Source organism: Acanthopagrus latus, chromosome 9 (genome assembly GCF_904848185.1).
Source record: "Acanthopagrus latus isolate v.2019 chromosome 9, fAcaLat1.1, whole genome shotgun sequence".
Classification (NCBI taxonomy): Eukaryota; Metazoa; Chordata; class Actinopteri; order Spariformes; family Sparidae; genus Acanthopagrus; species Acanthopagrus latus.
The window spans coordinates 12587007-12612483 of NC_051047.1; the positions used below are offsets into that span (position 1 = coordinate 12587007).

The 25477-nt window shown below is 43.6% G+C and overlaps 1 protein-coding gene across 1 annotated transcript; it reads right to left on the bottom strand.

Moving 5' to 3' along the window:
• Positions 1-1014: 1014 nt before the first annotated feature.
• On the bottom strand, positions 1015-24666 carry LOC119025256 (vang-like protein 1). Its single transcript, XM_037108638.1, has 9 exons — positions 24526-24666; positions 17794-18043; positions 16287-16455; positions 8937-9365; positions 8349-8524; positions 6900-7033; positions 5132-5282; positions 4369-4603; positions 1015-3327 (listed from the first exon to the last, which is right to left on the bottom strand). The coding sequence occupies exons 2-9, from the start codon at positions 17862-17864 to the stop codon at positions 3067-3069; spliced, it is 1626 nt and encodes a 541-aa protein (XP_036964533.1). The 5' UTR covers positions 17865-18043; positions 24526-24666; the 3' UTR covers positions 1015-3066.
• Between the last annotated feature and the right edge of the window lie 811 nt (positions 24667-25477).

A 25477-nucleotide genomic window follows, 5' to 3' on the forward strand; every position in this document is an offset into this window, starting at 1 on the left:
TCACTTCAGAATAAGTATTAAGGTCCAAAACACAATGTTGTCGTGGCAGAACCTTTTCTCCCTTCTCCTGCGTTGATTCTCTCTCGACTCCTCTGTGTCTTATCCGTCGTAAGAGGAAGTTTTACTTTCACTTTGAGCACTTTTTGCTGTCAGTACAACTTTTTACTTTAGAGAAATGCAGGGCTTTTTCTTAAAATGGACTTTCTTCATGTGCTTATGTAGGCTGTTACACTTTGGTAAAGAATCTAAGGGCTTCTTCCACCATTGAGCACCACTTTCTGAATGTAATTTCTTTAACTTATAATCTGTTCAATTACATACGTTGTGGCTCATTGTCCTCAGTGTCAATAAACCAAACTGGGCGTTGAATATGTGTTTCCTCTCCTGCTTTCCGGTGATATCATTTACGATCTAATGTTTAGTTTACCTAGAAAAGGTACATTTTCTGCCTGGGGGGGTGACCGCTTTGAAATTGTAAAACCCCATGCTGACAGTCTCCATTTTCAGGAGCCTCTAATCTTTTCTTTCATCTCTCTCTACTTCCGGTTTCTCCATCAGGTTTATCTCTCACCTGAATTAATGGGCCAGCAGCAACTGCGCAGGGAGATAATAACACCATTATTGAACCGACACTGGAAAAGCTGCCCTGAATACAAATTCTTCACGTCTCTCTTCTCTTTTACCTTCACTCACTTCACTTTGGTTTGTTGTTCTCACTGTCTGTCTTGTGTGGCTCATTGCTCTCTCTGCCATCACGCACAATGAGGAAATAAAGTGACAGGTGTTCCTGCCGCCGTGGGTGGTTTGTTGACTTTACAAATGTAACGGCACAGACATAGATCTATCTATCTATCTATCTATCTATCTATCTATCTATCTATCTATCTATCTATCTATCTACAGTCAATCCCTCAGTCATTTCAGACCTTCATCACGTAAAACTCATTCAGTTGATCCACTTATAAATCCTTGTTACATAAAAAAACACAACAATAATCAAATGCTTTGAAAAGGTCGATACAAATATTTATTGTTGTTCTTACTTTTTTTTTTTAAACAAATGTGACTTTGACACAGCAGCTGTGACTTTACACGTTGTGTTGTATAAAAGAAGACAGAGACAACTTGAGACCCTCAGCTGCAGGACATTTAGGAAAGCAATCTCTTTTCTTCATCATTTTCCCTTTCTTTCTCTCTCTCCCTCACACACACGCACACGCACTCTCACACTCTTGCTTGAAAACTGCACATGTATGCTGAGCACATCCTAAATATGTAGAACTGAGGCACATGTGTAGTCAAGAACTATTCACAACCATAGACACTCTAAAAGCCTAAACAAAACTACACTGTCAGTGACCACAGTAACACTTGTGTAAATATAAATTTACAACGCAACAGGCCTCAACAGTACAAGGGGATTTTTTAAAAAATACAAATATTCAAACAAATTAAACAGTCTGATTGACGCTCAGGTCAGGACAGTGTTGCTGCTCCAGTAGCTGCAGACAGGTGGCAGCAGTGAGACAGAGAGGAAATACTGACAGCAGAAAAACTGACACTGGGCCGAGCTATTTATGTAGTGAGTTCCTCTAAATTATTCATCTTAAACACTTGTTTGAACAGTTGCCAGCATGGGATAAATGCTTGTTAATTTTAGATGGGGGTCTAGGGAGAATATCCCAAATATTCTGGAACTGATATGAAATATATATTCCTCTATGCTCATGGCTGTGTATATCTGCTGACAGGTTTACATTGTGCTGAGAGGTGATGTGTTAATACTACCCCTTCATGATGAATTAAACTGTGCAATATGTAAGAATTTTGGTTTAAAACATTTAAAAATTAACTAACATTTTCAACTGAGAGTGAGGAAATAACAGTTTGGTTGTGACGTCTAAGACGTTCATGTATTGTGTTCAAGTTAGCATGCTAACAATCTAGCCCGAGGCATGAAAACCTCTTACTCCAGCCAGCGTAAACACCAACACTCCCCTGGTAGCTGCACGGCTAACTGAGCTAACAAGCTAACAGTGGCTATAGCAGGGATGTATTAACAGAATACAGTCAGCAGCAGTTGGCAGTTACTCTGGTGATGTGCTGCCCCCAGTTCAGTGGGTGTGGAAATTCAAGTTGGACAAATTCTTACGTATTGCACCTTTAAGATTAACATCAGGAGGGAATGTTTTTTAAAACTAAATAGCACAAGGGTAGCAGTTTTAACACAAGATATGGAAACAGCCGTTGGAACATTTAGCCTCTCTGCTGGCCTACAAAAGTTTCAGTGTACACTGCACACACTTGACTGTACAAACATAATGAGCACTGTTGGCCATACTGTCTCTGTTCAGCTGTGCTGTGGTTGGCTTCCAGTCCAAGAGACTCCAGTGATTTGTCTGACATTTTCATCTATTTACAGTCCAGTTATCTCCACAAATACAGTGCGGACAGAGAAGGTAAAAAAAAAAAAAAAAACAACCTTTAAAAAATCATCTGAGCACAATTTTGATATAAAAAGTACAGGTAAAGGTAGGTAAAGGGATAAAGTATATTCACATATAAATACTGTACATACATCTGGAATACATGACAGTTAAATACTCGTTGCTAGGACTGACAAAGAGCATGTTTTCTTGAAAAGGGTGTTTCAGGGCATTATCAAATGTTCTCACTATATATCGCTCGGGAGAAAGAGGAGACAGGTTGAGACGGGTCCCCGGTGTACAAACACATTTTTGCATCCTAAATCACACGCTCCTTCCAAATCACCTCTCTCACGCAGGCACACACTGGCACGTGCACATGAAGGAAGAAGGAAGTCTGTGGGGGTCATCTGTCGTGCATAGAGGAATACCTGAACTGTGTTCTGTAAAATGTCAAGACAGAGAAAGCCAAGCCCGTCCCCGCCCCCTGTTCTCTCTCTTTTATGTCGCCCGGATCAAAGACACAAACTCTATGTGAGAAAGTTACATAAACAAAAGTACAAAAAACAGTACAAAAAGCCTTGAAAAATTCAATCAGTAACAGTCCTGTAAGTCCAGTTGAGCAACACTGCTCTGCCTGTTAAACTGAGGTTTCTGATTGGAGCAGCAGTAGAAACTTGTGAGACTTGGGGTCGATGTACTCCTCAGTGATGCGGATGTAAGGGATGCCTTTGATGGTGATAGCCAAGCTAAAGTCAAGACACCTCAGCAGGAACTCCGTCCCCTCCTTTATGCCGCTGGTGACCGAGGCCTCGCTGACCAAAGTCCACTGGTCGGCCATCCAGCGCTCGGGGCCGTACTGCAGGGTCGGACCAGGGGCCAGGTATGCTTCAAGGAAAGCCTGGGCAAAGGCACAACAATGTTCACCAAGAAATACGTACCACACAGAACATTTGTTTTAAGCCTGTTGGATGTTTAATAGGATATTTTCAGCATTTATAGCAGTAGTTAATAGTTTTGGCCACCACTCCTGATTGCAGTTCCAACTACATTAATTTTAGAGATCTGGCAATATATAAATGTTACTAAAAACAGATAGACCAGGCAGGAAACACAAGTCGCCCGATGCTGCCTGAGGAAGAGTGCCAAGGTTCAAACGTGTCGCAAGCCAGAATATCTGCAGATCCAAGTCTGTGTGTTCTTCATGCTATTAAGCATCTGTGTTTGAGCAAAATAAAGACTAGATCAACAGGTAATTTAGTCCTCCCACAAAAATACCCCATTAATACTATGATTCGGAATCTACTTTTTACATTTAATGCTCCAAAGATAATTGGTTTAAGATGCTTTTAGCTGTCTTGGAGCAGTGTGAGTAAATGTGTTATTCCCTGTATATCTGTGGTTTATGCTGTATTATGTTTTGCACATGTATATGTAATGTATCTTTGCTTTAATTGTTTTGATTTTTTTCCTCAGTGACTGGTGGGGAAAACATATACTTCAATTCTAAGAATAATCATCAAAAGGACATTGTACAGAATAGCCAGGACATATGTGATAAGGTTAAACAGATACAACAGTTATTTGGGGAAGTTTACTGTTTTTTCCCATTTTCCTAGAGACCATGGAACTAATACTCTTTTTACACTGGACAAAAAAAAAAACACCTGACTTTATGTCACACAGCAATATAAGTCTCAATTGTTGAGTGTCTATGGGATCAAAGGACGTAATAATGATCCTTTAGGTATCCAGGAGCGAAAGCAAGTAAACTAAGGTGGGTGCTGGGATGCCCTCTTCCCAGCTTTTGATAGACACGATGGAAAAAGGACGCAGGTTGTTATAAACTGGAGTCGGTCCTGTAAACACCGACTTCTGTGGCTTCAACAACACATAAACTTGTGTTTCAGTATTATACTTGGAGGTTCAAAGCCAAACTCACCTTTGGGCTCATGTTATTCACAAGGCAGAAGGCCAGGTGCTTCTGGATGCTCTCCATGCTGTGGCAGTGCTGCCTCCTGGTGGTGCGGAGGTACTTCTGCAGGGAGCGGGCCATGGAGGGAAATATGGCCAGAGCTGCTTCACGCACGTCCATGATGTCAGACGGAGTCGCGCGCTCGTCCTCTTTCTTCATCCGCCGCACGTGTGTGAAGGCCTCCTCCACAGCCACCACCAGCCTGAGCAACATGGAACAAACACACAGCAGTTAGCGTAATGTCAGTTCTCACACTTGTGTTTAATGAAATGCACCAAAGTCCTTTTCAGACATGGAATACATAATATTTCTGGCTTCATCCATCATCTGTCAGAGTAATGACCGTAGTCATTCGGATGTGTCCGTTCAGAAAACCAATTCTTGTAAAACATGTAATGTATAAGATGTTATGAGATCATGAATCAACATACAGTACATTTTAGGTACAGTTTCAGGCCTACAGTATGTTGGTAAACATCATGGCACACTCTGCCTTTATCAACCACTTTAACATAGTTTAAAACACTGTCAAGGCCATCAGAGAAGGATCTTTTAAAGCTGCTATAAGTGATATAATTCTATTGAGGATGAAATTAATTTAAATAAAATGATGATTAAATAGCTTTATATCAGTGTTCGGTCAGTGTCATGTTTCTCCTCCCCCTGCTCATGCAGTGAAACATAAGACTTAATCACCGCAAAAATCATAGAAAAAAACCACACAACTCACCTGGCTCTACGCTTACGGACTCTTCTCTCGTAGTCGGCCTCTTCGTAGTAAAGCTCATTATGGGCGGCGTCCTTGCGTTTGCCGGCAGCTGTAACCATGCTCCGTGACTGATTCCCATTACCGGGCTGTGCTCCTGCTGTGCTTCCCGGGGCTGCACCAAAATAAGAGGACGGAGGCAAATTAGTTATATCGGTCTGAGCTGGAGGTGGCAGCCGCTGACCCCCAGCAGACGCTGATTAATGGGCTGTGTCTCAATCTCAGCGGTGGACAGAGAAGGTCAGATGGGAGGAGAGTGCAGGTTTTAAACATCACAGGAGGTGTAAAATCAACCTTGTTGGCCAGCATTACACCCCTCTGACTTTCTTGAGAAAGTGTTAAGGAGAGTGGATGTTAATCTTTGTTTCTTATCTGGGGCATCCGGCCAGATCATGTATCTCACTCACAGAGAACGTTAATTATAGGATGGAGCAAAGAGGCGATTGCCACTGGAAGCATTCACGTTCCTCCACAGACAGTCAGACGCAGAAACCTTGAGGATTAAATATTCATCGTTTTACACTTCAAAGGCCGTACTTGTCTGATCCGTGATTTTACTGGTTTGTGCAACAACCCCATAAAGCTAATGGAGCGTGTAGAGCAGTATATTAGAGTTCCTGGGGTTTTTAATGTGGGGGAGTCTGATCTGGTCCATATTCATGAAGAGCAGCACAGTTTGGGGGAGGTTATATAGACTAAACGCTGCAGGTCAGGTAAGGATATAAATCATTAATAATCTGATCTGCATATGTGTGTCTTTATGCATGCGTGTGCAGGTGAGACACACTGATTGTAGGTACAAATCACCATCCTGGTGCATACTGTGGAAAGAATGAGGTGAGATCATTTTGCACAGGGAGCATTGTAAATATTTTCCACTCAAAATACGGGTAAACAACGGCCTCTTTAACTTCCTGGCCTACATATTCACACTCGCAGAAGAGCTGCCTGTGAATGACTTTGAATGAGGGAGAGAAAAGGGGGTGGAGGAGGGGTTGAAGCGAGCAAAAAATGAAATAAAGAAGGGTTGTGTGTGTGTGTGTGGGGGGGGAGTGAAAGTGAGCTGAGCTGGAGACAGTGCTGAGCGGGAGGAAGGAGAGCGATGTGGGAGTATGTGAGGAATGAGCGTTACTCTGATGAATTATTTAAGGCTTGAAATTCCACGGCCCTCTGGAGGCCTCTCCTCTGTGCCGCACTTTGATAAGGGGGTGGGGTGGATGTAGGGGAGGCGCTATGAGGACACTATATCCTGTATCCGTGCCATAGATTATCAAGTCCACAGCGTTGTGAAGCGCATGGGGGATTGATGTGTGGCGAGTGGGAGAGCCTTTTGGAAAGAGTGCAATATGTGGCATTACGGTATGTGTGTTTATGGGAGCAGGGGGGCAGTATGTCTGCTGTGTGTGTATGTGTGAGTACTTGCAGTATATACATTATGGTGGAGGCTTCAGAGTGCACTAAAGATGGAGTGAACCCGACCGTGAAATTAGTGGCTGCCTGTGATAAAGTGCTGTGTGGAGAGATGATGCCGAGCTGTATCTGTACTTACTGTCCAAAAGGTATGTTCTCAGTTTGTTTCTAAAAGCTGCTCGCGGAAGAGATGGAGATGGAAAAGAAAACATCACAACAGGAGAGACGAAGGTGTAGAAAACCTGCTCAACCAAGGAACATGACAACAAAGGAATGTAACGTAACATAGGTGGTAATTATCAGGACAGATGAGGCGACTAACCGTCGACGTTGTAGACCTTCAACCCGGCCAGGTGTTTGGCAGCCCGGTGCTTTGAGGCAGAGAGAAGTGCTGGGTTATGGATCGGAAAATCCCTGTAGTAATACTCCAGAATGGACAGAGCAGCCCTCTGAATGCTGTGTGAGATGAGAGAGAGAACATTCAGAGACGCTAGAAATGCAACTTGCATTATGGCTGACTTATATAAGACACTGAAGAAACCTCCTTGCATCTATCGAACAGTGAACAGAGATTTTAGACAAACAAATACCTTTCTTGTGTAATCAAATGTTGCTTTAATTAAAACATAACTGTGTTGTACTTCTAGACAACCGTTAGACTTATGTTTGACAGTTCACTAATTGTTATATCATTGTTATAACATTACCCACAATGCAACTTGATCGATGTCAGTTGGTTCAGAGACTCGGATGTGTTATTGCTCATACAACAACCTCTGGGGTTGAAAAATAAGGTCAATGCCTAAATGCCAAAAACTGCGGTTCCTTGAATGACGAATTATCAGACAAATAATATAGCTTGCTGTGCTGTTAACTGCACTAACAGAGCGGAAAGGGAAGACAAATAGCGGTGTTTTGGAATAACAATCGGCCATGTTAGCGTTAACCGGCAGGTGAGTCGAGGAGAAGACAGTTTACCTTTCAAACATTTAGGATTTGAAAGTGGCTCTGTCTTCACTTGAGGTTCTCCACCTCTGCAACCATGTATGCACAGCTTTGTTCTCTTCTGTCTCACTCCAAATAGATTTTTTTTTTTTTTTTTTTACAATTTCAGATTTGTGGTCTTCAACCAACTGTGCTGACATCATTTGAGGCTTTTGTGATTTTGTGCAGCTCCCTCTGGAGCCACAAAAGTCTTTATCTCACTTGGAATGGTGCACTTCCCATGTAAGTCAGTGGAAGCTGACAGTCTCTATGGTCTTAACTTCCTGTTGACCATCCTGCAAATTAATTCTAACTACCATACCATGAAGAAGAGGGTAAATTCTATCAATCCTGGTCACACAGACCTTATCTAATTACTACTGTGCCCGTCTCCTGTTGTCGTCTCACACGCGATCAGAGCAGAAACAAAGTAAGACAGGCACAGGGTGAAGGCCTGTGTCCGCCACTTTCTCATCCCGCCCGCCAAACTCTGAGAATAGCTCGCCTTGAGCAAACTAGACGAGGAGGCTGATGAGTAACTCAATTACTGCCTGTGCCAGTCTTCCCTGTGGACATTTATTACACACATACTTCAATGTGATAGAGTGTAATGGCCGTGACCAAGTGCCAGTGTGTGTTTCTCAACGTGCACTGAACAGAAAGGTCATATTCAAACGAGGAATTGCAAAAGGATTATGTTCACAGTATCTTTCTCAGTTCTTTCTCCATCACAGACTTGTACGTAAAGCACAAAGAGGAGGGGATTAAACTGAGGGATCAGTCGTACCTGAGCTGCCCGATGTTGTAGTGACGCGTCTCTCCATCAGTGGAACGCATGACACACACGCTGTAGCAGGGCTGGAAGTGACGAAGCTCCAGCAGCACCACGGCCAGGTAGTGGACAAACAGCTGGGAGTCGACGAGGGACACGGCAAACTGCACGATACCATGGTAGTCCTCATCCTGCAAAGTTTTTAACTGAATCAGTGACTAAAATTGCAAACAAGAGAAAAACTGTGTGCTAGAAACAACAAAAAATGGCACCTTAAAAAACACAGCAGAGCTATCTTAAACCTAAAAGGACACTGCACAAAGATTTTGTAAAACATATGTGAGTGACAATGGAATACAATGCTGTTTACTGGGTTTAATGAAAGCCAAATTCAAGTCAAAAAAGTAAAAAAAAAAAAAAAAATCGAAATATAATGTAAATGCAGAAAATGAGAAAAACAAAAAGCTCTCAAGCAGCAGCCAGCATTTCAAGTAAAATGTGTTTGTCATGAATGACAAAATATTTGGTAAAAAATGAACCCAATGCTAATTTTTTCTTAAATCCATTTATCAAATCCATATTGTACCACGCATTAAAACCCACCTGGGCGTCCAGGATCCGGACCCCATAGAAGAGCCAGTAAGACATGGTGAGCAGGAGTGTAAGCGTGGTGAGGAAGGCACGGTACACACACACTCTGGGCAGGCTGGCACGGCCCGGTCGGAGGAACAAGGCCCAAATGGCCACCAGGAGGATGAGGAGCTTGAAAGCGATGGAGAGGAAGAGGCCTTCGCAGGCTGCGCCGCAGGCCTGCAGCCTGTCGGGCCACATGACAACCGGAAGAAGCAGGAAGACCAGAGGTGTTGCCAGCACCAGCAGCCCCACACACAGGCCAACTGCCAGGGGGAGATAGCGGCGGAAGCCTTGGGTCCGGTCCTGAATTTCTTTCCCCAGACCGACCACTTCCTCCTGGGAAATACTCAGCTCGGAGGTGCCGGTCACTGCAGTGGTGGTTTCCCCCCAGTTATCATCCTGACGGAAGGAAGAAAGAAGAGTGAAGCCATGGGTGTATGTTTTAATATGTCTGACTGTCTGGATACAATAGTCGCTCTACTGAAAGGTAGTTCAAACAATTCACAGTGGAAAAAAAACATATTTTTCCGCATACTGGGCTATTTATCCATTGAGATTGTTTTAGTCTGCATTTTTTAGATATTGGCTGTAGGCAAGCTAGTTAGGTTACAGTTCAGCCGAGGATTGCGATGTTTACATGCAGTGCTGATTACCAGCCTCTCATCAATGAGTGGATGTGCATTTAGGTCTGTGCATATGATGACAATATGGTGCAGTTCAGTAGAAAGAAAATAGTTCCTACATGATAAAAAAATAAACCAGGTAAGAGGAAAAATGTGTATTTATGATTGTGGGGTTAACTGGTTTAACACTGATACCAATTCTCCGACAGCTAGCTGCTAACATTGTCTGACTGCCATTTGTTGCTATGCATAAAAAGCTGTGTGCTGCACCTGGGAGAGTACTGAGGAAACAATGAGCTGAAAGACACTAAAATGCACCACAGAGCAGCAGGGCTCAGATTTGGGTGATAATCCTCTGTGGGTTTGTCTCTATGAGTGACTCCTTCAACAATACACATGTACTTGATCAAATAAAATACTTCTATAAAAATATATAAAATAATGGGGAGTGCATCTTTAAATGTAATTTATCAAATTATCAGCACCACAGAAAAAAGTCTGTAGTATGTTAGAGTAGATAGTTTATAACCTGGGAAAAGAACACTGATAGATAATACGAGGGATAAGAGAGATGTGCTTTCTGTCCGTAAATTTTAAATGGGTGACAAAATGGAGTAAATTTAATCAGAAACTGGCAAATCAGATGATAAACATTAACCCAAATCCGACAGGAAACACTGCCTCCATTATCCCGTCTTCCTCCCGTCTTTATGGGAACAATCGGCTCAGATGTTACGCGCCGTGCACACAGCACATCCTGCGCGCTATTTAGAGATGTTAGGTTTTCCTGGGGTTCTGCCTCATTATGACAGGCCTTTTCAAAGTCCCACTGAAGTAATATAGGATGACATGTCGGGAAGTGTGGTGAGGTTCACGTGGGCAGGAAGACGCACACACTGAATCACAACAACAAAAGCTGGAGCTTCTCCGTGCCCATCACTGCAAATTACAGTCATATTTTCGTTTTCTTCCTCGGCAGCCGGGGTCATTTTAAGCATAAATCTCTGCAACAAAGAGGCACGGGCAGTATAAATTAGCGACAAGTCTGCTCCAAAGAGGCATTTATTTTTTATTTTTTTTTGTCCGCCTGTCATTAATTCCGCTAATTAGCCATTCATTGTCTCCCCAGAGTGCCACTGCATAGTATATCTCTCCGACTGCGACCAATCACAGGAGCCGCAGCTGCACAGAGAGGCGCAAAGGCTGGAAAAAAAAAATGACAAGCTGACAGATAAGCCATCACGGCTTCACACACATGTGCACACACACAAACACACCTGAGCACATCAAAGCTCCGAACTGAAGCCATATGGGCCTGATGACCAAATCCAGACAGAAGACGTCCGCATTAATCCTCACCTGTCTACTGTGCCTCACTGTAAACTGTGCCATCCCAGGCTATTAAGAATTTAAAAAGACCTTCTCCGATTAATAGGAGCCCTTCCGCTGTTTCTGGAAATGGAAAATAAGAAGTCAACATTGTATTTGCATAAATCCAGTCGGGGGAAATGCAGCAGGAGTGTGGTTGCGTTACTGTTCACAGCTAATTAAGTCAGCCATGCTGGAGGAGAGGATGCCGAGGAGGCAGAAGATGAACGAGCGTGAGGCGAAGCGAGGGAGGGAAACAGAGAGAGGGGAGGGTGGCGGCGGTTAAGGTGTGAGAGAGACGTAAATGAGCAGAGAGAGGAGGAGGTGGAGGTGGAGTGTGCAGATGCTGCATTTAGCGTTTAATTCCCGCCGTGGTGTCTGCCACACTAATGTGTGAAGCCAGAGGTCAGCCTTGTAAGTGCAGTGTCACCTCCACTTAGTATCAGAGCTCATTTTCTATTCCTCTCACATCTCTGCTCTGAAGCTCGCTTTCTTTCTTAAGTCAACTCTTTTTACAGGGCCACAACCTCTTGAGCATCACCTCATGTCATTCCCCACTTCAGTGACAGAGCAGAGCGGGCAGAACAATATCCTGTTATGCCCGACAGTTCAATCTTGATTGTGGGAACAGAAGTCGACCAACCAATATTGGCTTGAGGTCCAGTGCGGAGCCCTGGAGCGGCCGCCATCAAGGCCATGTTTCACTGCGTCAAGGGCACAGAATTCTATCGCACAGATGCAAACTGTCCCCATGTTTTGGGTAATTAGCACACACCATGTACGGTGAGTGTGGGTACTGCGCTGAACACACAGGGACACTATCAACACCCGGCTAGCTTGTGTCTTAATCTGAGTGTGTAACAGTGTTGGTGGATGAGCTGTGCACGTCTTCATGCACGGCGGGTACACTTGGATTGTGGCATGTTGACTGTTCACCACTGTGTGCAAACTTAGCACATGCACACAATCAATCAACCCATACTTTTTATTTAAAGTTAATAAAAGCACGCAGCCTGGTCCCGATACACTTTGCATTTACAAATTAACCAGAACATGGACAATAATTGTGTAACACAAATTAGTGAAACCAGATACATAATTCTTTCTCTTTATGGCCTCTCCAGGGCTCCGTGCTACATATTTTGAGAGCATCATCTAATATTCAGGATATTAGTTGCCACTTGTGTGTGTATACGCTATCTTTTAGAGTATGCATAGGGGGCTGCATTAGAAAATATGTAGGTTTTGTTCCATTTTGCTCCTCTGTTGATGTTAAGCTTACTGTTCGAAACCCGATAAACAGCCTTTGGTTGTTTGTCAACCGAAAGAGAAAACTATTCGAGCTGGAGCGACTAAATGTTTTATTTGACTGTATCTAATTAGCAGCCTGTGAGCTGAGACGCACAGTTTTGTTGCTGCGGACTGCAAGAGGAAGAAGATATTCGCTTATTTTCCCCCCTGTATTTTTAGTGTGGTTGAACATCTTTACTAAGAAAAATGGACTTCACAAGACATTTTCAGTTGTAGTTACTGTGGTGTGGTACTGTGGGCTTAACTTAATGCAAGACAGGAAGTAGTTTGAACACGACAGCAGGAAAACCATAGGTGTAAAAATTAATATTAATGATGGCTAATTAACTGCTTCAGTTTGCATGTGTTGCATGCTGGCTCACTGTTACAACCTTTTCACGACTTACTTGAACTTGAACACAACAGAGCACTCACCACTGCTATCAGTAACACCTTTGCTTTTACCTGCTGTGAATCAGAATGTCTGCTGTGAAAAATCTGACATTTTCGACAGTTCAGATGGGCATGTTCCCTGCTGGTGTTAGTTTTGCAGTCTTAACTGATCTCAAAAGATTAGGGATTCTTTCTTTAACACTTTAATTTATCAAAACTAACACCTCAATATTCAGCTCCTGAAAGTGTTGATGTAGATTTTGGTGGTTCCCAAAATCCTCCCACTCCAAGTGTTGAATCACAACACAAAAATGTCCATTGAAGAAGCGCCCTGCAGAATCTGGAGTCACCGTTTTTTAAACTGCTGTGATAAAATGTTAAGTTTTAGGTTTATCTTGGTGTAAGTGATATCACTAAGTTGTTATGTTGCAGCATAAAAATCCTTTTCTGGACTCCAGGCAGGAAAGTGGTAGAACAGAGTGAGTGAGCATTAATCAAAAGCTGATCAAAAGGCAGAGGGAAGCACTGAGGAAATACAAAATGTGAAAATAACTATTACAGACCGACAATAGACAAAGGGGAAAAAACATCGACTAAATACACATGAGGCTAATCGGGGACAGGTGAAACTAAATAGGACAATCACAAGGGAGGGAAAACAAGACAAAGACAGGAAGTAACACGCCATGGCACATGGGGATGAAGCTTACAAAATAAAAGAGGAAACAATAAAACTGAATCCAAACATCATGACAATAGTCTGCAAACGGTCTGTCAGTAGAATAGCCTGTACTAAACCTTAAATTAATAGCTGCCGCAGGTTTTAATACATGTGTTTCCTTTCTTTTCACTTTCATGCTAATGTCTCAGTTAGCAAGATAAAAAACAGCATATCACCTACCAAGCTAATACACTCTTAAAACCAGCCATTAAGTCTCAGTGGAATAATCCCCAAGATTAATGCTCCACTAATCGGGCCTGATCTCCACACACAGTAAAGCGAGGAGAAAACAGTAAGTAACGGAGACAGCGCATGAAACAGAGAAGGGTTACAGGACAGAGGGCAAGCGAGGCAGATAGGAAGAGAGAGAGAGGGAGGGAGGGAGGGAGGGAGGGGGAGCTGCTGCTTTCTTGGCATTCTTGTCATCTGGCAGAGGGTGAATATGGATTATGGTTATAGGCCTGTTCCACCCTCACAAAGCACAACAACATACTGATTAGCACCAGAAACACACACAAACACACACAAGACAGTCTGCCAACTGTAGAAAACAATGGCTAAGCCCCACTGGCCTGGGTGGAGGTTAAAATGACATTAACACATTGGTGTGCTGGAGTTGGTGAGCAGATTAGTGTCAGTGTTTATGCGCCTGTGTTCAGATGAGCCTTACAGTAGAAGCCATGCGACGGAAAACACATTATTTTAAAATGCCAGACAGGTTTTCTGAAATTTACTCCAGCCATGAGGAGGTGTGTGTGTGTCTTCATCTATTCGGTGACAAGGACAGAAGAGGCAAAGCGTAATGAACCAAAATATGAGTGTGTGCATCGCCCCCATATGCTTCGGCGTTGCTCGCGCTAACATTGTGAATCGAAGCTGCTGCCTTCTGGCACAAAGTCTCAGCGTCTCAGTCTCACAAAGCAGCATGGACAGTCTCAGTAACAGACTTGGCGCTCCCTCTATGACTCACTCGCACATTCACCGAGGCTGTGGTCCAAGACCGTATCCTTATGTCATAGGCATGCGTGTAAACATGGAGGATTATTCATATCAGCTTTCCACAAAGTGGCGTTTGGCCGGGATGCTCGAGCTAATCACAGTCTGTGAGAAGGTCTCTGTGCACCCGAGCCTGTTGGTGTTACAGCAGAGCGGCGGCTACCCCGAAACAGCACCGGCTGGGGTGCACGTTGGTAGTGGTTCTGGTAATGATGGTGCCATTTGGACCCACTTTGCCTGGAGGGCTGAGGCAACACAATGGCAGATTACCTTACACTGCGGACAATGGACGTAAGCTACAAGCTGACAATCACATGACATCGTGGAATGCGGCTGCCCGGCCAGGAGGGCATGCTGAGAGAGACGGCAAAATAGGTCAGGCCTCTCAGAAATGGCCTGACTGAAGACATGTTCACGTCCTGATCATGTTAAATAATATGTTATTGTATGAAATACAATACAATCACAGTTTGCAGGCAACTTACACTTCACAAACACACTTTCTCCTTTTCTCTAACACACAAACCTACAGTACATAAACTGACAAAATGCTCTCCTTTAACTATAGATACCAAGTAGGTCAGAGCCTGTGGCAGCCCAAGGCAGAGTTCCCTCTGAAGAATAATATCTTTAACTCTCTTGCCTTCCTCGTTTGGTTGTCGTATTCGCTCGTCACTCAGCCTCCATTTCAGTGTACCTGATCGACTGCAACGACAGGAATAGTCTGACATTTTGTGGAACATGTTATTTGCTCCCTTGCTAACAGTCAGGTGAGAAGAACTGCCAGTCTTTTATCTGTCCTTGGAGTATGAAACTGGAGCCAGGAGACAGTAAGCTTAGCATAGAGACTGGAAACAGTTGGTCTGGGTCTGTGCAAAACTAAAGAAAAAACACCTACAAGCGCCTCCAAAGCCCCTTAATTTTTAATATGAACAATATACTAATCCTCACAGGAATTGTCACAATTCCTGGAAAGAAATAGTCCAGCATATAACATCCTGTTCAACCACAACGTCCTGTTCTTACACTTTAGTCTTTTACAGATTAAAGGTACAACATGCAAGAATTCTAAAATAATTAACTAAAATAACAGAATGGGAAACAGTAACCTTTCTTACATAATGTCAAGGGTGTATTAATTGTGTCTCTGTGTTGTGTTGGAGAGATGTCTTCTGAAGTTAGCATGCTAACAAGCTAGCCTATCCTGTCTCTTAATACCCATCTCTTGTTCACCGAGAGGATGCTGAGGCTGGTTCTGCCACCCAGCAGTCTGGCTTTAGTTCTGGTTTCCTAATGCCCTGACATAGGGATCTTAATATCAAACCGATATGAGTGTAATCAATCTTATACTCTAACTCTCTGCAAGACAACCAATAAGCGCATTTTCATAAATATCCTGAATGCATCTTTAATCCCCGCGGCTGACTACGTTAAATATCCTCTCTGTCTTTGAGCTGCTTTATCGCATCATTCTGCTTCCCTCCTTCTACTTAAAAACCTGTTTCGCTTGCAGAGCTCAGCAAAATCAGCTTCATGGGATGACTGGTACCAGTTTGCTCTGCTTGCGAAGCTATCTGGCATGACAGTTATACCCAATATCACACACACAAACACACATGCACACACTGTAACCCAGCATTGTCCTTACAAATCCGTCGAGACCCACAAGAGGGATGCTAATCCTCTGACCTATTTGATCACTTGTCACCATTGTTATTATGTGTCAGGCGTTGTGCCAGTGGGCAGCCAGCTGTGTGAGGATGAGTTTAAAAGGTCACGGTGCAGAGTTCATGGCCGGATTACTGGGCCGTCTCATTTATTCTAATGGAACGAATCGCTTCTCTAAAGAAATAGCCGGCATTCCTTCACAGTTTAGACATATCGTTTTTGTCATGTGTGCAGTTTTGTGTTACTTCTATGGAAAAGTACCTGGGGGTCATCGCCAGGATCCGCCCCTGGTGAGGGTTCTCCCGGCAGAGGTTCTCCATTGTGAACAGGGGATTCCTGGGAGGGGCTGTCAGGGGGGTTGATGACGACGGACCTCTCAGAGCGAATGCTGTCTTTACTGCTGGCCTTGTGCCGCTCACGGCTTCGATCCCTGGAGTTGAACAGACACACAGATCAGGGTAATCGTAAAACCAGAAACATATACTAAAGTACTCGCATAATTCTTAGCGATTAATCTGGAGATTATTTTCTTGATTCACTTTTTTGTCTATAATAACACAATTTTGCCAAACCCTTATGACCAAAGAACCATTTGTGCATCAATGATTTACTTACAAATCATTTCAATTCTAAAGTCATGCATTAAAGTATCTAATGTTTTAAAGTGCTCAAGCAACAATACCAGATCACGCGTTACCAGATTAAAATGTAGGCATATGTTTAAATTCCTATGTAGCATATTTGACATTTACACAATAAATGTCACATTATGTGCACATATAAGCTGTATATAAGCTGACTTTCATTTGGAGAGGAGGGGGATGGTAGTGGCAAGACAGCAGGATGGCTACAAAGCCAGGGACCACCGTTCAAGACTGTTTCCAGTCATGTTTGTGGCCACAAATCTAGGCAGGCAAAAATTTGATCATAATCAAGTGTTTTTTTTTTGTCTAAACATAACAAGATCACCACATGAAATTAAATATTGAACCTAAACAAACATAAAGCTGTTACCTGAAGTTTTAACATTTCCGTGTTTTGCAGAAATAAACAATTCCAACAGCTATTCTGGTGACTGAGTTACCAATATGCACACAAAACAAGCACTGTAATGATACATTGGTCATTTTATTTACAGAGAATTCTCAAACATTTGCAAAAAATCTGCCTCTTTCTTTGTCTTTATAGTGGCAAACTGGATATATTTTGGCTTTTGGACCATTTCTGACAAATCAAGACATTAAAGGATGTCTCCATGGAGTCTGCAGGCCTGATGATGAATCAATGCACAGGCACAATACAATGCTGATTATTTAATCATGATAATAACTGTTGGCTGCAGTCTCGCATGGCAAAAGCTGGTGGAAAGGAGGGGAAATTAATATTCCAGTGGACAAACACAGGAGGGAGTAATCGACAGGACGGGAATCAAATGATTCTCTCGTTTGCAGAATAGACAGAGTGAAATAGGTTAGAGCCACTCGGCTGTGACGACCCTAATCCACAAGCTCTGCCTGTCTCAATCTCCAGCTCGTCCTCTCTCTCATCTGATTTATCTGGCCACGACCAACATGTGGCCGGCTCACACCGAAGACAAACACAACAAACCCAATTTTCACGGAAGGGCGTTGCATCAAATACCACAACAAAGGCGGCTGCTAGAGGTGCAGCATGTGATCCAGCAGACATTCCTATCATGGAAAAAAAAGCAGACAGACAGCGGAGGAGCAGACAGTCAGATGGGAGGGCAGACAGACAGGAAACATACCCATGTCGGTTTGATCTCCCGGAGCGGCTGGAGTGATAGGAGTAGCCCGAGTGGGTCGACTCGGTGTCCATTCCAACGGAGTTCAGAGGCGCCGATTGGCCAGGGATGTGAGGAGAGACTGGTCAGGTGGCAGAGAGGGTAAGTTGGCAGCAGTGCTCAGGAGGAGGAGTGGGTTTCTATAGAGACGGGCTGCAAGATTCCTCGACGACTGACAGCTACTCCAGAGAGCTGCTTTAGTAGCCACATTGACCTGAGAGACAGGAGAACAGAGGGTATGAGGAATGACTCCAAGCTGCTTTCTCACAAATAATGAATTTTGGAGTTGCTCGTGCTCATTCTCACCATCCAATGTATTTAAATTGAGAGCAGAATCCCCAGTTAACAAGATATCAAAGTCATCTCCATTTGTATGAAATGTAGCCTACTGTAAGACTGGAAGGTCAGGAGGATACACAAGACTGTCTTTTATATGAAAAGATATATCAATCCGGCAGTACGGCTGATGGTCGTGACATCCACCAAAAGTGCTTGTTTTTGCTGCTGACAGTGTCTAACATCGTTACCCAATGATCTTATTTGTTAAATGCAAAGATCTTTTTTTTCTTCAGAAACACAAGTCTCCCTCGAGGACAAGTCTCGTTCTGAAATCTCGCAAATGGTTACAGGAGTTGTTACAGGAGGACAACAATAGAAAGAGTTGGAGAAAGGAGTTTGGAGCTCACCTAAAGGAAATGCAGCAAGAATCTATTTCCAAGACCTGTAGTAATCATTTCTATAATGTTGTTGACAGTTAGAATAACGACTTCCGCCTACCAGCGACATTAACAAGCTATTTTGGTGGACAAAAGGATTATGTTCCATCCATCGCAGTCGTGTGGTAGCCACCAGCTGAGTGTTGGGTCGGTATGAATCATTTACACACCAAAACATTTAAATATATGCTAAAAATAGCAGCATTCCCCTTGTTTATCCCTGTCTACCTCTGTAAAATGCTTTTTCCTTGTCTCTAACAGCTATATATAGCTGGCTACGGGATGGAAAATCCAGTCTATTATGTGGTGTTTGCACTGTAAACAAGTCATCCACAAGTCAAACTTTATTTGGAAACACTGCTTTATAACTAGGCATTAAAACACCTCATTCAAAACACGTTTTCAGGAGGAATGTGACTGTTTTAATTGGATAGCTCTCGCCGTTACGTCTTTCACGTCTATTGTGCATGTCTGTGCTTCATAAGTGACTTCATGCCACCGTTTCGGCGAGATGTCTGTTTTAAAAGAAATAATGCATCTCAGCAGACTTCCTGGTTTAAAAAAAAGTTAAATAAATAACGTTTTTTTTTTGCTGAGAAGGCTGCAGACGTACTGAAGGAGCTTCTGGGTGGGGGAATGGAGGGCGGTGCTGCCAGTTTCAACACAATAACTGTTGAAATGAAATGTGTTTAAAATGTGACTAAGGCTACAACTAACAATTCTTTTTTTCAATGTCGATTATTCCTTGATATTAGTTGCGTCAGACATTTTTAAAAATGTTGTCCTCAAATGTTTGCTTGTTTGTCGTCAATGCCAGAATATTAAGTTTACTGTCACCGAAGAGTAAAGAAACCAGAACAAATTCACATTTAAGAAGCTGGAATCAGAGAATTTGGACTTTCATCTCTTAAAGAATAACTCAAAATGATCAATCGATGATTGAAATTGATCGAAACTGATACCTAACCCTTGAAATACTGAGGCCAACTCCAGGAATACAACTCTTGGGTGTAAATACCAAGGCCTTCATTTATTCATTTCTGGCATAAAGGCAGCCCAATTCAAGTGTAATTGATCTAAAAAGTACTAGAGTACACTTAGAAATAGCCACCATGTGTACAATTTGGATTGTAGAAATTGAAATTTCAGACTGATAAAACCAAATCATCCACACAATAAATTGATAAATAAATCAATAGATATACAAATTAAATGGAGATGGTCAGAAGGAAATGGCGGGAAATTACTCTAGTGTCCTCTCTGATAACATAAAAACATAAAAATATTACAAAATGTGGTCCTTTCACAAATAAATTCTCAGCTCTATGTCCTCAACTTTCCATCCTGTCAGTCATGTTTAGGTCATTATGACGTTGTCGGACTGAAACTATCAGACTCACTTCCTGGGCTCTGATGTGGTCTGTGTGATGCATGAGGACGCCTCGGTGCCTCACCATGCATGACCGTTCATTTAGACTTCAATCTTCTCCCTGTCTGTCTCCTGGCTGTTGTCTTGACAACCGCCTGCCAATCAGCATCCCCAAGCCCCGTCTCATTTCATGAACTGGAATTATTCTCCCTCCCGTCATTTGCAGTCTATTTGTTATCTCGGCAGCAAATGGTGCATATGAACGGAAGAGAAATAGCTCATTCAGCGTATCAGGACGTGAATCCAGACAGCGGCGTGGAGATGATGCTCTGCAAACGATGCTGCGCTGTAGCTGATTCCCATTAAGATGATACAGATGGGTTTTTTCCCCTCCAGCTCTACCCATTAACGGAAATACGGCCCGTGCATATGATGAACCGCAGATTTTCCATTCAGGATCAACGTACAATGCATTTAAATTGTGTAATATTATCTCTGGCTGTCTGTAGGATTATGTGTATCACACAAAAGCTAGAATTTGCATCATCCTGCAGACCTGTATAGTAACCTGCTGTGCAATGAAAAAGCACAGTTACTCTGGTGCTATTAAAAGCAGGGGGAACACGTGTTGAACAAGGCAGAGCTGCATTTATGCAGGACTTTGATAAATATTGTACAACCCGCAGCATCAAAGCTCGCGTCGGAGCATCAAATTTTAAACACGAGGCAGAGTTCTGATGGAGGAAAGTCACATCTCATCAGCTCGCATCTGCAGCGTCCGCTGTTGCCTTGGCAACAGTGGAGGCAGGAGGCCCCATCCAGCTGCAATAATCAATCACCCCTCGCTGCGAGTAAATTTGCGTGATACACTTTATGCGTGCGTGAGGGTGGGGGGGGGGTGGCACAGCGAGGGGGCACAAAGAGCAAACAATGGCCTCTCATCACACCCAGCAGCGCCCGTGTGGTTAAAGGAATAAGGCCCGCAACGTTGAATAAAAGCTGTTAACCCCCTGAGTGCTGATCTCGGAGCGTGTGGCAGCGGTATGTGGGCCACGATCATCCCTCTGAGCAGCCACTCATCCACGAGACGAGCATGCAGGGGCACAGTGAACCAGGCCACGTGGAAAATCGCAGCCAGGGGGTAAGAAAAACTATCGGTTACAAACCAACGGATAACTATGAATAAAGCATGCGGGCATAACAACGTGTGTTAGAGATGTGCGGCTGCTTGCTCACTCTGGTCCATCTGAAAAAAAAAAGGGGGTCCTCTGAGAGGGTCTCTGTGTGGAGAGCTGATTCTCTAGTGAAGCGTGGTTGCTTCAGCGCAGACCGTTCTGCTCGGCTGCACCGGGAAAAGATTCACAGGGGCAGAAAGTGACACTAATGTAAAACAAACACTCATTAACATGTTTGTTCAGCGGATGGGGGCTGTTGCACAGTGGGAGCTACTGTAATTACGTGTGGTCGGGATCAGAGAGCTGCTGCAGACCCATTTTTTATTTTTTTTCCAAAGAGAGAATATAAACAAGACCGCACGATTGCAACATCTATGTGTGTCTCCATGCGCAGAGCTGTGACATCTGATAGGTCGGGGTCTTTGCAGCATTTTGCCCTGCTGATCCAACTCATCAATTATTGATGACCTGACTGAGAAAGTGGGATTTTGCTGTGCTCTCCCTGGCTTCAAAGACCTCAGCCTCCAGTCTGGATGGGAGAAGGAGAAGTGAGGAGTTTGACAGTCCGTTAAAGCGCCCGATGCCGTGTTGGCACCCTAAAAGGCACCAGATCAGCCTCGCAGCTCATCTGAAGCGCATGCTGAGGTCTGGTTGCCATGGCATCTGTGCCCTCCCTCACACCCATCGCAGCCCTCGTGCCTTCCTTCCTTCATGTGCGCCCTGCCCTGGTGGCATCGTGCCATAATCTGCCAGATGCAGCAGCTGGCAGTCTGCTGTGCCGTGTGAGTTCATTTCCTTTAACGTTTGTTTCACAATTTCAATGCAATCTACAATCTACGACATACAGGACAGATATCACCTGAGGGCCTGACTGTTTTCATTTTTGATCACCCTGCTGGTTGCTTTTTTGTTCTGTACTAGAGCTGCCACGATTAACTGATTAGCTATTAACCGTTAGATTAACAGCTAAGAGACTAATAAATCTACTTTGATAAGCCATTACAGTAAACGGAATGTTCTGGGTGCTGTGGACACAATGAGACGCTTGAGGACGTCATCTTGGGTGTTTTGGGAATCACTGATGAAGTTTTTTTTTTTTTTTCTTTTTTACCATTTTCTGAAATTTTACAGACCGAGCAACTAGGTGACATTTTTCAAATGCTTTCTTTGTTCAACCAACAGCTCAGATGCCAAATATATTTAAGTTACGATCAGAGAAGAGTGAGAAAGAAGCAAATAGTCAGACTTGACCTGGAACAACTGAATATTTGTCACTTTTATAGGAGTCCATCCAGTGGTGGACTCAGGATGTCTGAGTGACGAGGGAGAAAAATAAATAAAAATGGCGCCAGCTGTGTGCAGTGAGGCACCAGTGTGCAGAAGTCCTGATATATTTATGGTGAAGACAGGGCACTTATTATGTTTTTGTCCACTGGAAGGGCACTTTCAGATCGTTGTTTCGAACATGGGGGCACCAAGGAGGTCAACCACTGAGCCTGGATGATAAAATATTCCGATATCGATAAATTGGCTGATATACAAGCATTTTCTTATACGATCCCTCAAATGAGCTTATCAAACACAAATATATGTGAGTGATATTGAATGTTAATGGCATCAGTAAAACGTCATAGTAAACTTCACTTCACTGGTGATTTATATATCGTACATTATCTCTTTAAACATTATAATCACTAAAAATGAAATGTTTCTTATTGGCACTACAAACAACATAAAGGCTGATACAGATATATCTGTGATGGGCCAATACCGGCTTTTAATCAAGAAATACACACACACACACACACACACACACACACACACACACACACACACACACACACACACACACACACACACAGAGTGCCACAGTCCAGTAAGCTGGATAAGACCTCTGAAACAAATCAAAGAAAGGGGTAACACAGCCTGTGCCAGTGTTATTTATAGTGATAACAATCTCTGATCCCTCCATGGACTTCAGATAACCCAGAGGAACAGCTGCTGATTAACATATTATCACATCTCTGCATAATCGGAGCCGAAGATTCTCAGGCATGAAACTCCCGCGGAAACCTTTTCTCCTTATTCATGACCTCCTCCCCTCACGTCCCCCGTGTGCTCCTTTCATTGTCGGCTGTGTCACATTTGATACTTGGCTCAGAAACATTTTTCAGAGGGCAAACCTGTGACCTTTGATTGACTGGATCCAGTCCGAACCACTCCCACCCTGCTGCTCTGCTCACACACACACACACACACACACACACACACACACACACACACACACACACACACACACACACACACCCTGCAGTAAAAGGAGTAAGTTAAGACCTGACACAGTCCTGTGGAATGCAAACTTAGTCCGCCTCTGATCCGCTCATGTGGAACTAAATAAGAGTACAGTGGAGGGAGCAGGGAGCCGGGCAGATACCTCAGCACATTCCTGCTTTAAGAGCACTGCTTTTATGCCTGCACACACACACACACACACACACACACACACAACTGCTCTACAATGCAGCGTGCCATCCGAGCCTTGCAGGACCCTATAATGCACCTAGCCCTGAGGTGGCTCCTCTTCTCATTACACTTGTGACACGCTGCCTGCCAGCCAGCCAGAAATGAGGGATTTACAGAGGGAACAATGAGGGAACACCACTTTCCCTCCATCAGTCAGGCTGGAGTGGCTTTCCAGGGGGAGGACGGTGTCCCCTGAACCTCTCTGCACAGCATCTATCAGCACTGCTCAATAATGAATGAGTGTAGGTGCTGCACACTTTCAGCGCAGCATCTTCACCACCACCACCATCATCATCATCATGACACCGAGATACCGAACAAGGCAGCATCGGCAGTGTCAGAGGGAGGCTCGTCATAGTAACACCTCATCCAGCTGTGCAGCCTCCAGACAGCTGCTGCTGCTGCTGCTGCTGATGGCGATACACACCGTCAGCCCGCAGCAGCAGCAGCAGCAGCAGCAGCAGCATCTGAAAAACGCCCTTTATTTCACAGGCTTCGGGCTCTCCCCAGGAGGAGAGAGGGACGCGGTGTTGCTTCTCTGTTACACACGGGCAGCTTCGGTTACAATAGATCTCGTTTCAGCCGCATCCTTGAGCACCATTAACCACAGGAGACACCATCACCTCCAGAAATGAATGCAGCATTCTTGCGTATTTTTTTTTTTTTTTTTTTTTGTAATCTCATTACGCACACATCGCAGATACAGGAGCCAAGGAGAGATACCTCACATAAACGCAGGATAGGAGCACTAAATGCCTGTCTGATGAGAAGGAACCATTTTTTTTTTCTTTTCCACGACGGCAGCATTGAACTTGATCAGTAATTCCTGCGAGGGGGTTGTGGCTCCGGCTTATGCCAGTGATACTCCCGGTGCGAAGAGCGCAGCATCGCGATGATCAGTCCATCCACCTACCTTTAATGTCCCAGATGCGTGTCGGGTGTTCCTCCACAGGAGTCAGCGGCTCGGTGAACCGCTGCTGCTGCGGCTGCTGAGGCGCGTCTGTACCGGGCTGACAGAGCAGGGCAGCTCCCCTCATACGAGCCTGGCCATTGTGGTGAGCAGCGACACCAGGGAGGGAGGGAGGGAGAGAGAGAGAGAGAGAGAGAGAGAGAGAGAGAGAGAGAGAGAGAGAGAGAGAGAGAGGCAGCATGGAGGTACAACACTCGTCCGAGCCCAGCCGGCGGGTTGCGCACTGAGACGAGTCGTTTCACCCGGAGGCCGCAAGAGGTCGTCCTTTAAAACAGGAAGTGGGTCCATGTTCACCGGTTTGGAGAATTTTTGTTTCGCTCACTGTTGCTTTACTTCGATGCTTGTCTTTCACCGTGAAGAGCAATCTTCATGATGAAGCCCATTTCCGCACAGATAAGGAAAAAAATGAGTTATTTTTGAGATTAAAAAAGTCCAAATAATTGTGAGATAAAAGACTCAAAACTATGAGATTAAAAGTCAAAACTGAGACAAAATCCATAATTATGAGATAAAAAGTCATAACTACCAGACAAAAAGTAATAACTATTAGATAAAAAGTCATAATTATGAAATAAAAGAGTCAAAATTATGAGATAAAAATCCGAAACTGAGATAAAAGTCTTAACTATGAGATAAAGTGTCATAATCATTAAATAAAAGAGTGAAAACTATGAGACTCAAAGTCAAAACTCAGACAAAATCTACAATTATGAGATAAAAGTCATAGCTATGAAATAAAAGAGTAAAAACTATGAGACTCAAAGTCATAATTTTAGGATAAAAAATCAATACTATTACATTAAAAGTAATTATTTTGAGATAAAACGTCAACGTGCGTCTAATAATTATGACTGTCCATGGGAATATATTTTCTCATACTGGCAGAAATGGGTTT

What these genes read in the sequence shown, in the direction of transcription:
- LOC119025256 (XM_037108638.1), bottom strand. Translation starts at nt 17,864, where the DNA reads ATGGACACCGAGTCGACCCACTCGGGCTACTCCTATCACTCCAGCCGC. An exon ending in GAAGGTCTACAACGTCGACG is followed by an intron (nt 5,283 to 6,899) that starts GTTAGTCGCCTC and finishes ATTTTGGTGCAG; the next exon opens with CCCCGGGAAGCACAGCAGGA. An exon ending in GTCCGTAAGCGTAGAGCCAG is followed by an intron (nt 4,604 to 5,131) that starts GTGAGTTGTGTG and finishes CATGTTGCTCAG; the next exon opens with GCTGGTGGTGGCTGTGGAGG.